The sequence below is a fragment of the Lipophrys pholis genome, assembly GCF_963383615.2.
Source record: "Lipophrys pholis genome assembly, chromosome: 7".
Taxonomy (NCBI): Eukaryota; Metazoa; Chordata; class Actinopteri; order Blenniiformes; family Blenniidae; genus Lipophrys; species Lipophrys pholis.
Window position 1 is genome coordinate 8,349,433 of NC_137638.1, and position 13,663 is coordinate 8,363,095.

General features: G+C 43.4%; 2 protein-coding genes across 3 annotated transcripts in view; both read right to left on the reverse strand.

The window, feature by feature from the left end:
• ppil3 (peptidylprolyl isomerase (cyclophilin)-like 3) overlaps positions 1–13,663 on the reverse strand; it is a 15,251-nt gene continuing 1,588 nt past the window's right edge. Inside the window, exons 1-6 of one of the 2 annotated variants that reach the window (XM_080468164.1) lie at positions 2,928–2,986; positions 2,629–2,703; positions 1,718–1,811; positions 1,571–1,638; positions 1,360–1,478; positions 1–1,210 (exon numbers count right to left, since the gene is read on the reverse strand). In XM_080468164.1, the coding sequence (XP_080324290.1) occupies positions 1,084–1,210; positions 1,360–1,478; positions 1,571–1,638; positions 1,718–1,811; positions 2,629–2,703; positions 2,928–2,930 (486 nt within the window). In that variant the 5' untranslated portion in view covers positions 2,931–2,986 and the 3' untranslated portion in view covers positions 1–1,083. Of the gene's footprint in view, positions 1,211–1,359; positions 1,479–1,570; positions 1,639–1,717; positions 1,812–2,628; positions 2,704–2,927; positions 2,987–13,663 lie in introns of those variants that run through there. The other variant, XM_080468163.1, reaches the window with a different exon arrangement.
• lrrc8ab (leucine rich repeat containing 8 VRAC subunit Ab) overlaps positions 7,157–13,663 on the reverse strand; it is an 8,093-nt gene continuing 1,586 nt past the window's right edge. Inside the window, exons 3-4 of the mRNA XM_080468159.1 lie at positions 10,106–12,224; positions 7,157–9,963 (exon numbers count right to left, since the gene is read on the reverse strand). Coding sequence (XP_080324285.1) covers positions 9,688–9,963; positions 10,106–12,217 — 2,388 coding nt within the window. The 5' untranslated portion in view covers positions 12,218–12,224 and the 3' untranslated portion in view covers positions 7,157–9,687. The remainder of the gene's footprint in view (positions 9,964–10,105; positions 12,225–13,663) is intronic.

Consider the following 13,663-nt stretch of genomic DNA (forward strand, 5'->3'; position numbering starts at 1 on the left):
GAAAGTAAAACACGCTCATATGCATTTTAATGTGTCGAAGTGCAACAGTAATGTTGGCAGTTTGCAGGAAACAATGGGAGAAGAGGTGTCCAGGGTGTGAAGGGTTCAGAGGTCAAACTCATTTTGAATGAGCCCATTCTGATCAGTGGAGTAAAGACTGTATTTAGAATAGATTGGGAATGTGTGTGCGCGTGTGTGTAGAAAAAAATTCCAGGAGCTATTTTTGCACATTTGACACACAACCTGTCAATTCAGTTGTTAAACCCAAAATATAGAGCTTTGATTGTTTTATTCACCTTGAAATGGAACATTAACACAACCTTTCTCTGGGAATGCTTAATGATTCAAAAAAATCTGTTTTTCCCCCCATGTTTTTCATTTTGTTTCTGAATTTTAACTTGTAATTCCATTATTTCATCCGGTTTAGTTTTCTTCTTAAACATTTTTCACCCACTTTTCTTTCCCTCATTTTCAATGATGACCCTTACTAGACCTTTCACCACTCATATTGTCTTGTTTTCTTGTTTTGTCACCACCGTACCAGACTGCTGTACACCTGAAGAAGTCAAAAAAGAATCTGGAGCCAAACATCTTCGTATCCTCAGAAAGTAGTCACTGCTGCACTTTTTTCCGCCCCGTCTCACTGATAAATAACAGGATGTGCTGCGCCTTGTTCCTCCTCCTGGGATCAATCATCATCTCCTCTGTCTGAGATATGCTCCAAGAAGGATTACTGTCTGAACACCAGGAGGCCAAACTCTGCCTCCTCCTGCCTGTACAGCTCCTCCTCTCCACTAACACTTTCAAAAACTTTCTTTCTCTCGAAATACAGCATTGGTGGTACTTTTAATGCAAACTTTCAGACATAGAAAGGGTTTATTCCCGTACAAAACTATTTATTTACACGTTTATGTTGGAAAAACAATTAATTTGATGCAGTACAATTAATTTTCTCCCTCCCTCTCTCTTTTTTTTATCAAGACAAATGTAAATGTGTGCAGAGAAGATGACCAAATATACAGATTCAGGTGAGAAAAAAACATTTTTAAAAATCTGGCCACCGTTCTGTGAAGTGGAGGTCGGCTATCCAGCGAAAGGGTTCGCGTGGATGGTCACGTCCTTTATCCGGGTTTCAGTCAGCGGCCGGAACGTCTTTTCATTGACGGGCAGCTTTTCCAGTTCGTCCAGTGTTTCCAAGCCGTCGATGATCCTGCCGGTTAAAGACAAAGTCAGATTATCAAATGGACTGAAAGAGCCTGTGGATTCCTGCCAGGCGTCGACAGCGCTGAGGGAGAAAGAGGCACACCGAACACAACATTCTGACACAAACACAATCCTACAGATGTTTCCGCCGCGTACTTTCCAAAGACGGTGTACTTCATGTCCAGATGCGGCTGTTTGGCGTACGTGAAGAAGAACTGCGAGCCGTTGGTGTTGGGCCCGTTGTTGGCCATGGAGACCACGCCCCGGACGTTATGCTGAAACACAAGAGGGGACGGTGATCAGCAAGCACAAGTGGTAAAAAGGTTGAACCTCAACACGGGAGGGGGAGGGGCGGGGGGGGGCTCACTTTTAAATGCTCGCTGAACTCGTCTTCAAAATTCCGGCCCCAGATACTGGTCCCTCCTTTCCCGGTGCCTGCGTGTTGGGAGCCAAAGGAAGGAGAGTGAGTGTGCCCGTCTGCTTCATGGTGTCAAACGCCGCAATAAGCTCCCACCTGTGGGGTCGCCCGTCTGCACCATGAAGCCTTTGATGTTTCGGTGGAAGACGGAGCCGCAGTAGAAGCCGCTGGCGCACAGAGCCAGGAAGTTCTGCGAGGAGATCGGGGGGAGCGGCATTATGAAAATAACAATGTTCTTATAGAATATTATTCATTAAACACTTTCTTTGACGAACAAGTGGAAAGTTCTGCACGACTTCTAAAAACCCCACTGGACTTTTAACAATGACTGATTAATTCAAACAGATTAAAACAACATCTATACTCCACCATTTGACCAACAGCTCAATCGAAAAGTCACGACACGCTATTAACCCTTACATACCGTTGAGATTTCATGCGTTTTACAGTACGGTGCAGGTCGATCTTACTCAGAGTAAGATCTCCATCACAATAAAATATATATTTAGAATGAATAGGAAAGCTTGGAGATGAGAAATAAATGGAAAATGAAATCCAAAGGAACGTTGCACCGTTTTAGTGAATTCAGTGAATCTAAATCAATCTCAATAGATGTGGTGGAGTTGTGGTTCACAAGTTTGAATCCCATCAGCCCCCCAGAGCAGCCTCATGTAGCCGCCCACTGCATCCTAGATTTATTTATGAGATAGTTAGTTATTCGTTAGATATGTAAGAGTTGAGACATCCTAAACAAGAGACACGGTTAGAGGTAACACACAAGTTACTCTCCTAATTACCTAGTAACGCAAATCTACTGATTTCCTGAGATACACTGGTATACATGCACTGTCACATATTACTGTAGTAGAAATGTAATTCGTTAGTGTCATTCCCAAAAAACCAACCGTGAACCACATTTAGTATTTCAATACAGAACTAACCACGTGAGATTTCTCAAACTGTCCACACAGATGAGAATCATGTAAAAGCAGCAGGATGAATCTCACCTCACACGTTCTGGGAGTGCGTTCGCAGAATAGCTCGATTTTAATCTCTCCCAGGTCTGTTTGAAGTGTGACAGCCTGAGAAGAGGAGAAACAAAACAAACACTCGTGGAATAATTCAAACTGCACAGCTTTGTTTAGCTTAGCATGTTTGAAGCAAACTCGTCAGTGGTGTATTTAGCTGACCGAACCCGTCCTACTTTATCACCACTAAAACATAATATCACCGAATAACTTCCCCGGGAAACATCTGATAATGATTTTAAGGAAACCTTTCCTGGAGCTTGAAAATTTAAACTCACCATTTCAAGCGCTTCGTTTCAGAACGTGTGTGTTGCTGATATCCGTCCGTGCGGAAAACGTTCCCAGTCGTTCAAAGGTTCCGCGAGAAAAATAGTCATAGCGGCTTTGTAGAAATTAATAACCAGTGTTGTCACATTTACTTTGAAAAAGTAATGCGATTACCTATTACTAGTTACTCCTTTAAAAGTAACTTACTGATTTCCTTTTACCTTCTCTGTCTCAACATTCTTTACATCAGCCTGTCTATGGACAACATATATTAAAATTAGCCTATGGCTATAATCTGACATATTTAGATATGTTCATTAAAATGTACTGTCCCTGTTTAAACAAATAAATAAATTAATTATGAAATTAAAAAAAACATGAAAATTAAAAACAGGTTTTGCCAAAAACTCTGTGCTGATCACTGCCTGGCCTCCTGCACCATGCTGATACATATTTTAACCTTTGGCCTATATTCTTTGTTGTTTTTATATCTGACTTGCAGTATTTCATTAATTGATTGATTGATTGCAAAAAGGGAGGGCTTCCTGCAAATATATCTTTTGACTCAGGAATATTACAAAAATATCACATGCCACAATGTATTTAGTAATACACAATGCATTAGAATGTACCATTTAAGGTATATTTCTTTAAAAAAAATAACCCCCACACCCCTGCAACCTGCAGGAGTGTCTCCTGCAATCACGTGCAACATGAATGCAAAGTCGTTCTTGACGTCGGGGATGTCGCTGTAGCTGCTCTCCTCCCGAATCGACTCGAAGGAGTACTTCTTCAGAGAGCGCCGGAGCATCCAGCAGAGCGTGCACATGCAGATCAAACCGTACACCACCACTAAGCTGATGTAGAAATGGGCGGGGATTTTAAAAAGGTGGAGCCAGTGGGTGAGCACAGCGGTACACGCTGTAACCGGTCAGGCTCTCTATATTTACAGAACAGTCAACACTGAACTGAATATCCTGCACATAATACCCTGTGTAACAGATTATCAAAATAAACTTGATGACCTTGATAATAGTCAGACGGATGTACAGTCTGTACACAATGTCTCCCTCTTCCACGCGTATGCGGAACCTTTTGACTTTCTCGAACAGAGCTTTGGCCTGCTCGCCCTCCCTCTTGTTCAACACTCCTGTTCCTGTTCTGTCGACGATGCCTTGCTCAAAGCGCGTCTTTGTGCGCTGCAGCATGGGAACACTCTCTTCCACATCCTCGCTGATCACAGACTCCTTGAGAATATCATTTAAATGCAGAGTAACACTGGACGGTATTACTTTGACTTCTAGTACCACTGCGAGGAACCTGCCAGTTACTTTTGATTATGAGACCTTTCTTTGAACTCCAAGCTATAGGTTTAGACTGTTGGAAGACTTTATTCTCACTTTCCATACCATCAATATTTCTGCCCCAAGTTTCACGTTTGTAGAAGAAGAGACACCGCAACCGCTTTGGCCAACCAAGTTTATTTCATTTTACCCTAATGAATGTGTACAAGACAGAATGAGACAAGATCAAACAGAATATTCACCGTTGCATTGGTGATTTTCTTTTGGCAAAAAACAAAATGCTGCACAGAACCCGGTGTGAACCGCACTTCTGCTGAGTCACTTCTGAGTGACAATGACTTTGTACCCGGAGCGGAGACTTTTTAAGAAACGCGGAAATGAAAGCGATGTGAAAGTCTCACTGTGCAAACGCACGCACTCAAAACACTTTGCACACGTGACCCCCCCCCGCCCCCCACCACCAATGAAGACATGATCCTGACATGACACAGCTCAGTTAACACATGACCAACCACCAAAAACAAACAAACAAAAAACAAAATAAAGAAAATCGGGTTGAACTGAGCGGTTTCTCACTTTTTGTTTCAAACCAGCAGTCAAATATTAAATACACCACAACTAGAAAAACAAGAAACAAAAACATACAAATGCATATAAAAATGTCATCACAACTGTTTAAATTAATAAAAAAAAAAACACCAGGTGTCATAAAAAAATAAAAATAAAAATAGGCAATGAACTCGAAAGAAAAGTGAGTACTAGCTGGTTTCCTGAGAAATTTAGTTTTCCTACAATAATTCTACTAACAACAGCTGTTAAAAAAAAAAAAATAGAAACGGGTCTAAGGCTAGAAAGGAGGGAAAACACGGAAAACATGAGATTAAAAACCTAATCTACTTACCAATACCAGTTTACTAACAAGCTACGCACAGGACTCACCGCAACACTTTACATTTCGTCTTAATTCGAGAAGCTGATTGTCTTCATCAGAGGTCGTATTGCTGTCGTTTCAAACGCTACGCTCGGGAATCAAAGGAAAGATTAGTTTGTCTGTGAAGGAAAAACTAACATAAAGAGTCAGTTCACATTTTAATCTCATGGCTGGCAGTCGACCACCCGGAGCCTCCCATTATGGAGGTCATATTAAATTGTATATATTAGGGGGGGGGGGGGGGTTATTAGTGTGAAAGGTGGATGAGTGATTTTGTTTGAATGCCAGACTCTTTTTTTTTTCTCCCTCTCTCTCACACAAAACATGATTGTTAATGGCGGTTGAGATCGTAGGATAAAAAGCAGAGTTCATATCCTTTATTCAGCAAATGCAACTGTTGCACTAACCCCCCCCCCAAAAAAAACATTATTCCAATATTGTCCCTCCAAGACACTGAAACCCACTGGTATACACGGAGCGTCTCTCAGGCCCCATTTACGCAACGTCGCAGGAGAAGACGCACCATTTTTTGTGATTTCGCTTTAGAAAACCTTCCACGTTTTGACGGCAACGCTTTGAGAACAGTGTCCGTTTAGCGCCTCTCCTGTGTTTCCAGCGGCTCCGAGGGCCGTCGACGTGTAAACAGACCCTCGAAACGCAAAAGAAGGTTTTTCGCCGTCGTGTAAACGAAGCCTGGAAGTGAAACACATGACGGAGGATCTGTAGTGCAAATATGCCTGTGACTAAAATGCCTCTGCACATGTGGGGGGTGGGGGGTGGGGTGTGTGTGTGTGTGTGGGGGGGGGGGGGGGGGGGGTACAAAAAAACCTTCACCGGCCTGAAATAAAGGCGATATTGCACAATATAGCATAGTTCAACATGAAAACGGATGTACGCCATCAGTTTCACCCCAGTTACTATCCCCTATATTGCTGTCGTCCGAGTTCCTCAACACTTTTAGTTTTATTAAAACATAAACTGCTATTTTGTCTTCCTCCCATTCTTCTCGGGGGTTAAAAGAAGAACCCCTATTGTGTGTGTTTTGTGCTGTGTCAGAGCCGTGCATTGATCTTGACTTCCACATCTCTTTGCAGCCTTAGTTTCTGCCTGCCGCGGCAAAAACACAAGTCCAAGGAAGTCGGTCTCGGGCGGAAAGTCGTCAACTTTTATCCAAAGCAGGGCGAAGAGGCGATGAATTTAAAAACAAACAACAACAAAGAGTTAAATACCTGCGAACATTATGAGACAATAAAGGAGACACGTGATGCTTCTATTTTGAAGGCTATTCATCAGAAATCCACCACAGTTGGTTCCTGTAATCTAGGGTTACAGGAACCCCCCTCCCACCCCCCCACCCCCCCTTTCCCCTTTTCCCCCGTACTGGCCATGAATGCAGTTTGAAAGAGTCTGTTTAAGACTCGCCCTTTTTCTGATCTGCAACACCAACGCGTCACGGTGCATCAACTCGGGAGTTGGTGTTTGTAATACCTTCCCCAAACCTTTCATTCCTAGGTGGTAAAACTTTTGATTGTGCAGTTTGAAGATGAAGATAGTTCATGAGATAGTTAGCGAGAAGTAAGCAGCGATGTGTTCAGTTCATGTTGCTGACCAGATTCCAGGCTGCATGTAATTTGACACCGGCTTCACAATGGAACGGTCTGCTGCCAGATTTGGACAGCAGACACACTTTGTAATCGGCGCCGCCGCCGCCTGGACACGCAGTCCTGGGCTCTAATGTGTCCAACAGAAAAGATGGAGGCGGATTAAAAGGGAATCTTTAAGTCCAAAACTGCGGCCAGGCAGGAAAAGCTGCAGCTCATCAAAGTGAAAAGAAGATTCTTTTGAGGCCGCAGCTCACTTATCCAATCCAGTGAGTCAAAATCCAAAGAAATTACTTTGTAATTTGGGGCTTTTTGATGTTTTAAAAAATCACTTCAGTTTCATCATCCTTTTTTTTTTTTTTATTTCACTGGCAGGGACAAGGTTTTTTTTTTTTGTTTTTTTTGCTAGAGGTGCATCTGGTACTAAAAACAAACACATGCAAACACTGATGAAAAAAAAACAAACAAACCCAAACTGCACTTTCATTCCCAAGATGAGTTTGTGTCGTGAATAATCTAACTCCCAGCGCCAGCTGCCAAGAGACTGGAGCAACTTTACTGGCTAATTCAGACGACATGGCTCGCTCCCTGGTGGATTTCCCCCCACGTGGTCTTGTGACGGGTCATGGAAACTAAATAATGTGAGAAAACACACAACTGCCACGTGGAACTGCAGTTGACACTACGGCACGAGCATGCCGCACGACCTCCAGGCGAAGTAACAGTTCCACCTTATCAGCAGTTTTCATGTGTGCTGCACAAACAGTCGCTTGAGATTCGCAGGATACTCTCGTGTCATTTGCATGACACAGACCTCAACACTTGTTTTTTTTTATTTTTTATTTTGGCGTCTGCAACTGTACTGAAAGTTGCTCGATGAGGACCCACGCCTTAAACTTTCAAATTCGAGGAAATTAAATGAAGATCCATTCGATTCCACAACCACTACGGGGTTAATTAGAGCAAAACTAAAGTTCACACGATGGAGTCGTGAACTCCTACAAATGTTCCAGGACATCCTGGAAGCTCCTTTCTGAATTCCATTTACAAGATGTTGCCAACATTTCAGCTCGGGGATCATGTAAAAGTAATGCGACCCCAATAAGGTGCATTCATAATTTCTAGACACCAAATGTCTTCTGTGCTTCAAAATCAAGCAGTGGAGCAAAACATGAGATTAAACAACACAAACATCCGGATCCTCAGACTGTTACAACAGAAATATGCAACGAGAGTACAAAAGAAAAAAGTTAAGGCAACGAATCTGACACACACACACACACACACACACACACACACACACACACACACACACACACACACACACACACACACACACACACACACACACACACACACACACACACACACACACACACACACACACACACACACACACACACACACACACACACACACACACACACACACACACGTTTAGGCAAATCAATAAAAGGTATTTTAAATAAATGGAATGTATCTGGTCTTATTTCAGTTGTGTCAAATTTCATAAAGTGATGTTTTAACACTAAATATATATTAGAGAATAAATTAAATTGCATCTCACTTTCTAAAACGATCTAATGTGTGTGAATTTAAATATTTTGGAAGTTCAAAGAAACACAAAATCATTGTTACCGAGATAAAAATGTCCAATTATGATGTCACAACAATCACAAATTTTGAGGAAAACTGGAGACCAAAGGATATATATATACATTTTTAAAATGCAGCTATTTGTGGATGCTCATGCTTGTTTGAGGTAAATAAGCAAAAAAAACAACCCCAGCAAGGGTAAAAACTCAATGACCCATGGTAGTGTTTCAGGTAAGCTTCTATTAGTTTCAGACATACGACCAACACGCGCAACTCATCGCATTCATTTCAACATTTTTAGCATTTTTCCCACCAGATTTGTTCATTTTGGTTTTGTGCAATTCATTGCAAAAAAAAAAAAAAGAAGAAAAAAAAAAAGAATCAACATAAATGCAGCACGGCTGTGAAATAGTTTTTGTTCTACTCACACTGAAAAGTATACTAGCAGTGAAGGTTGGGTATCCCGAGGAGAGGCTTTGTTAGGAGGAACCGGGCTCGCTGGTGCAGTCGGCAACAATCAGTGGTGTATTTACTGTTTTTTCTCAATCTCCTGGATAGAGGCTGACTTCATGTTCTCCTGCCTCCAATCTGAATCTGACACCGCTAACAGTCTCCCAGCTCTGCTCTTCAAAACAAACTTGGGATCAGTGTCAAACCAAAGCACGTCAAACAGCAGCGGGAGGGATCTGGAAAACCGGAAGAGGCGAAGTCGCCACAATGACCATCCAGATTTACTTGCTTGTGACCAAGGCGAACGCAAAACTTTGCAAAAAAAGGATCTGCCCTCTGTCATACAATTTTCTTAAAGAAATCCAGTAGGTGGAGGAACGAGTCAATCATTTTGAACCACGGACCCAACCAACACTCGTGTTTCCAAACAAAAGAATTTGCTGTCCGAGTTTCTCGATTTCAGTTTTATTGCTTTGCATGCCGTGTTAAGCACTGAACAATACTTCTGTTTTTTAGCAACGTTGGCCCAGAGTTTTGCATACTCTGACTTCTCCATCTTAACTGAGAAGTGTAAAATGTAAACGCATGATTCGGACGACAATGGCACTGCTACATTATTGCCGAGAAGCATTGTTTGTGGGCGAGACTGGAAAGGCCTGAGAAAGTTGGTGTGACGGCAGTTGCCAGAAACAAAATCAAACAGAGGAAGGGGAGCAAACGGAAAGTGCCAGAATCAAGAGTTCTGGTTCTCGATACCCAACCTTACTGGCAGTACACTGCCGCTGCGGGAGCCCTGCCTGCTTCCGGGAGCCTGTGGGACGATGAAGGCGTGACCCTCTAGCTCCCAGACCCAGTGGGTCAGTCTCTGTTGTGGATCCGATGCGCCGGTTCAAGCTTGTTCTTTGTCGGCTTTCCACAGCTGTTCCTTCACCTCGGTAGGCAGCGTGTTGAACAGGTCCTCCTCCACCACCAGCCCAGTCCTCTTTAGCTGCCGGCACTCTCCTAGCTCCACGGGCAGACACTCCAGACGGTTTCCTCTTAGCTCCAGTTGCGTGAGCGCCGTCAGCTCTCCGAACCGCGACGGCAGAGACTGCAGGCAGTTGTTGCCCAAGTTCAAAGTGCGAAGCTTCTTGCACTGAAACAGCTCGTTAGGCAGGCTCTCGATCTAGATTTTAACGGTACAGAAGGAGGAAACAGAGATCGTTATTTGTAACGACTATTGTGAGCAGTAGACAATAAAAAAATATAACATTGTTCGTCCAATCAACCAAGCTAGAGACGTTTGAAGACGGTGATTGTGTGCTCACCCTGTTGGCGGTCACTGCCAGGTACTGAAGATTCTGGAGGGAGCCGATGTCCGTCGGGATATAAGTTAAGTTGTTATGGCTCAAGTCTAAGAAGCGCAGTTTGCGGCAATAAAAAAGCTGGCCGGGGATCTTTTCAATCTTGTTCCTGTTCAGGTACAGCTTCTCCAGGTTGGTCAGGGTGCCGATCTGAATGGGAATGTAGGCGATCTGGTTGTACCAGAGCTTAAGGCAGACCAGCCGATGGAGGTGTTGGAAGCTGATGATCTCCTCAATGGTCTTCAGGTTGTTGTCCTTCAGGTCGATCTCCTGCAGGTTGTGCAAGCTGAAGATCGAGTGCGGGATGCGCTCCAGGTCGCAGCGGATGAGCTCGAGCTCCGTCAGGTTGACCATCTTCTTCAGGCTGTTGAGCACCATCAGCTTGGTGCCTTCGTTGTTGATGGAAAGCTTCTGGAGGTGCAAGCCCACATCGGTGACCACTTGAGGTAGCTTGGTGAGATTGCTCTTAAGGCGAAGAACTTTGAGCCTCTTGAGCTCTCGGAGCCCGTCGATGACGATGTAACGGTTGTTCTCGGCGCTGAGGTTCCCCGTCAGGTGAAGCTCGCTGAGATTCTTCAAACTGTAGATCCACAAGGGAATTTCTTTGATGTCTGTGAACTTGATGTGCAGAGACTTGAGGTTCTCACGCAGAAACGCCAGCGCTGGGGCTTCAATCTTGGCCGGCGTGTGGTAAAGCCACATCTCCCGCAAGTTGACCAGCTGTGCGATAATCGGCGGAATGGTAACATCTGGGATTAACTCCAATTTGAGGACCTCCAGCTCCATCAGATCAAACACTGTGTCTGGAATCCCGCTGAGCATGAAAAGGTGCAGCTCCAGCTTCTCCTGAGAGTTCTTAGTTATCCTCTGTCTCAGCTTGTCCAACGTCCACTCGTTGTTGAGGTTGAGCTGCCTCAGCTTGTTTTCGCTGACCTCCGAGAGGAACACCGCGAAGCGCTTGGAGTATAAAGGGTCATACTGGTCTATCATGTGCAACATGAATGCAAAGTCGTTCTTGACGTCGGGGATGTCGCTGTAGCTGCTCTCCTCCCGAATCGACTCGAAGGAGTACTTCTTCAGAGAGCGCCGGAGCATCCAGCAGAGCGTGTACATGCAGATCAAACCGTACACCACCACTAAGCTGATGTAGAAACAGGCAAGGATTTTAAAAAGTGTAGCCAGTGGGTGAGCACAGCGGTACACGCTGTAACCGGTCAGGCTCTCTATATTTACAGAACAGTCAACACTGAATTGAATATCATGCACATAATACCCTGTGTAACAGATTATCAAAATAAACTTGATGACCTTGATAATAGTCTGACGGATGTACAGTCTGTACACAATGTCTCCTTCTTCCACATGTATGCGGAACTTTTTGACTTTCTCGAAAAGAGCTTTGGCCTGCTCGCCCTCCTTCTTGTCCAACACTCCGGTTTCTGTTCTGTCGACGATGCCTTGCTCAAAGCGCGTCTTTGTGCGCTGCAGCATGGGAACACTCGCTTCCACATCCTCGCTGATCACAGACTCCTTGTGGTCCATTGAGCCGTTCATTTTCATTGGCTTGGGGTCGCTTTCTTCGACCACGGTCTCGGAAAGCGCCCGGGTCGTCCACGGCGAATCAAAGCATTTCAGCAAGATGGACACAAAGTGCTCGAGTTTAGAGCTAGTCCGAGGAAACTTGAACCAAAAGTTGCTGCATGCTAGGAATATGAGGGTGTGGAGTAATACTAGGTAAGGGAAATACTTGGCGAACCAGTGGAGTCTGTTTTCGTAACACACGGCGTCGACATAGTTGTACTGGTGGCGGTCCAGATCATACTGTATCCCTTTGGGCTCCAGGAATAAGGAAGCGGAGAGGTTGGAACTGAAGTTCTTTTTGCAGGTCTCATTAACCACCCATTTGCAGGGCAGGCAGATCATCTTGTCCTGTGTGACCTGCAGCGTCCCGCCAAACACTGAAATCATGAGCATCACAATGGAGATGTAGTCGGTGAACACGTCCCACCATGGCTTCAAGATGCGGTATGCTGGCTGTGTGTCCACAAAGTACCGCAACTCAGTGATGGGGATCATGGTTTACCTGTACGAGGGGATAAAAACAGTTCAGGGCATGATCAAAATAGTATGTAGTGCTATAAATAATTAAGAAGCCTTTGAAAGTATCACAACATGATACCAAGCCAACAATTCTGTACTATGATTCTAACAAGGTCATCCATCACGATATTTCAAATGATCAATCTAAAGGGTGCCAGGAGAAATGAATCAGCAGTTGTGACAAAGAATTTCCCGTGTGACATTTCTGAGTGGACTTTCATATTATTGATCGCACAATTGTTAAACGGGTTCAATTTATCTCCCTTCGATGGGCTGTCGAGCTGAAATGTAGCATTTTAAATGATCCGGCCCAATGGCAAAACGGGTGTCGATGAATTATAAAGTCAATTTGTCTGCCGTTTTAATTTACTCACGGCACAATTTAAGTGAGGAATTAAGGAGCTGTTGTTGTAAAAGAAAAAGAAAGAAGAAAAAAAAAATCCTTAACAGAGAGGCAGCTGTCTGGAAAATATATGCTACAAAACAAACGAACAAATTAAGAGAACAGTAACACATGCTGGCTTAATCATAGAAAAACTGATTCCAATCAGCAGCTCAACTCGTAAATATAGACACATTACATATTTTCTTACTGAAGCTGATTATCACACTTCTTCTGAGAATTTCATATTTAGTCATTTTTGCTTTCTTTAAAATACCACCTTGAAAAATAAGCTGTAAAATTGTCATTGTATAAAGACTGCAACATCTCATGAGGGACAACAATCTGCCTCAGTAATGACACCAGTACTGATCCGGTGGATTAAACAGATCCATCATCTCTAATGAGGCCTCCAGATTGATGATGATGGATAATTTGAGACATGCAAACTCGCTTCTCGGAGGCATCATCCCCTTTTAAATACATGCACGCCAGGCCAGAGTTTAAGCAGTGACATTTGCTTTATAAGTGTCAAAGATTTAGTTCTATATGTAACGGGATACAGATTGCAAAAATAAACAGTACTCCACACGTGTTTTTCCTCCAAAAATGTGATAAAATCCATCAGAAAAATATATCACAAATTTATCAATATTGTGATAATGTGCATATACTCAAACCGGATTATGTTCCCATCGACTGTGCATCCACGTCCTATTGGAGCCGTACGGTCTCAGCATTTAAGTAGATGACAAAGTTGCCATCTACTTAAATGCTTGTATTTATCAAATTGTTAACACAAAGCTGGACAACGTTATCAGACATTGTGGAGCCCACTTGTTCCTGCCAGTGTTTATATCTAAATATTAGGAGCTCACCGAGAAGCAATAAGAATATACACCTAATTAATAATTTTATGTAGTCTGTTAGTTTCCAAATCCGTTGTCAGTTTTTAATAACTTTTTCCGCCTCAGATTTGTTGCCTTACTGCACACTGTAAATCAGAAACCCACAAATGCAATCACATACAGTTAAAGTTA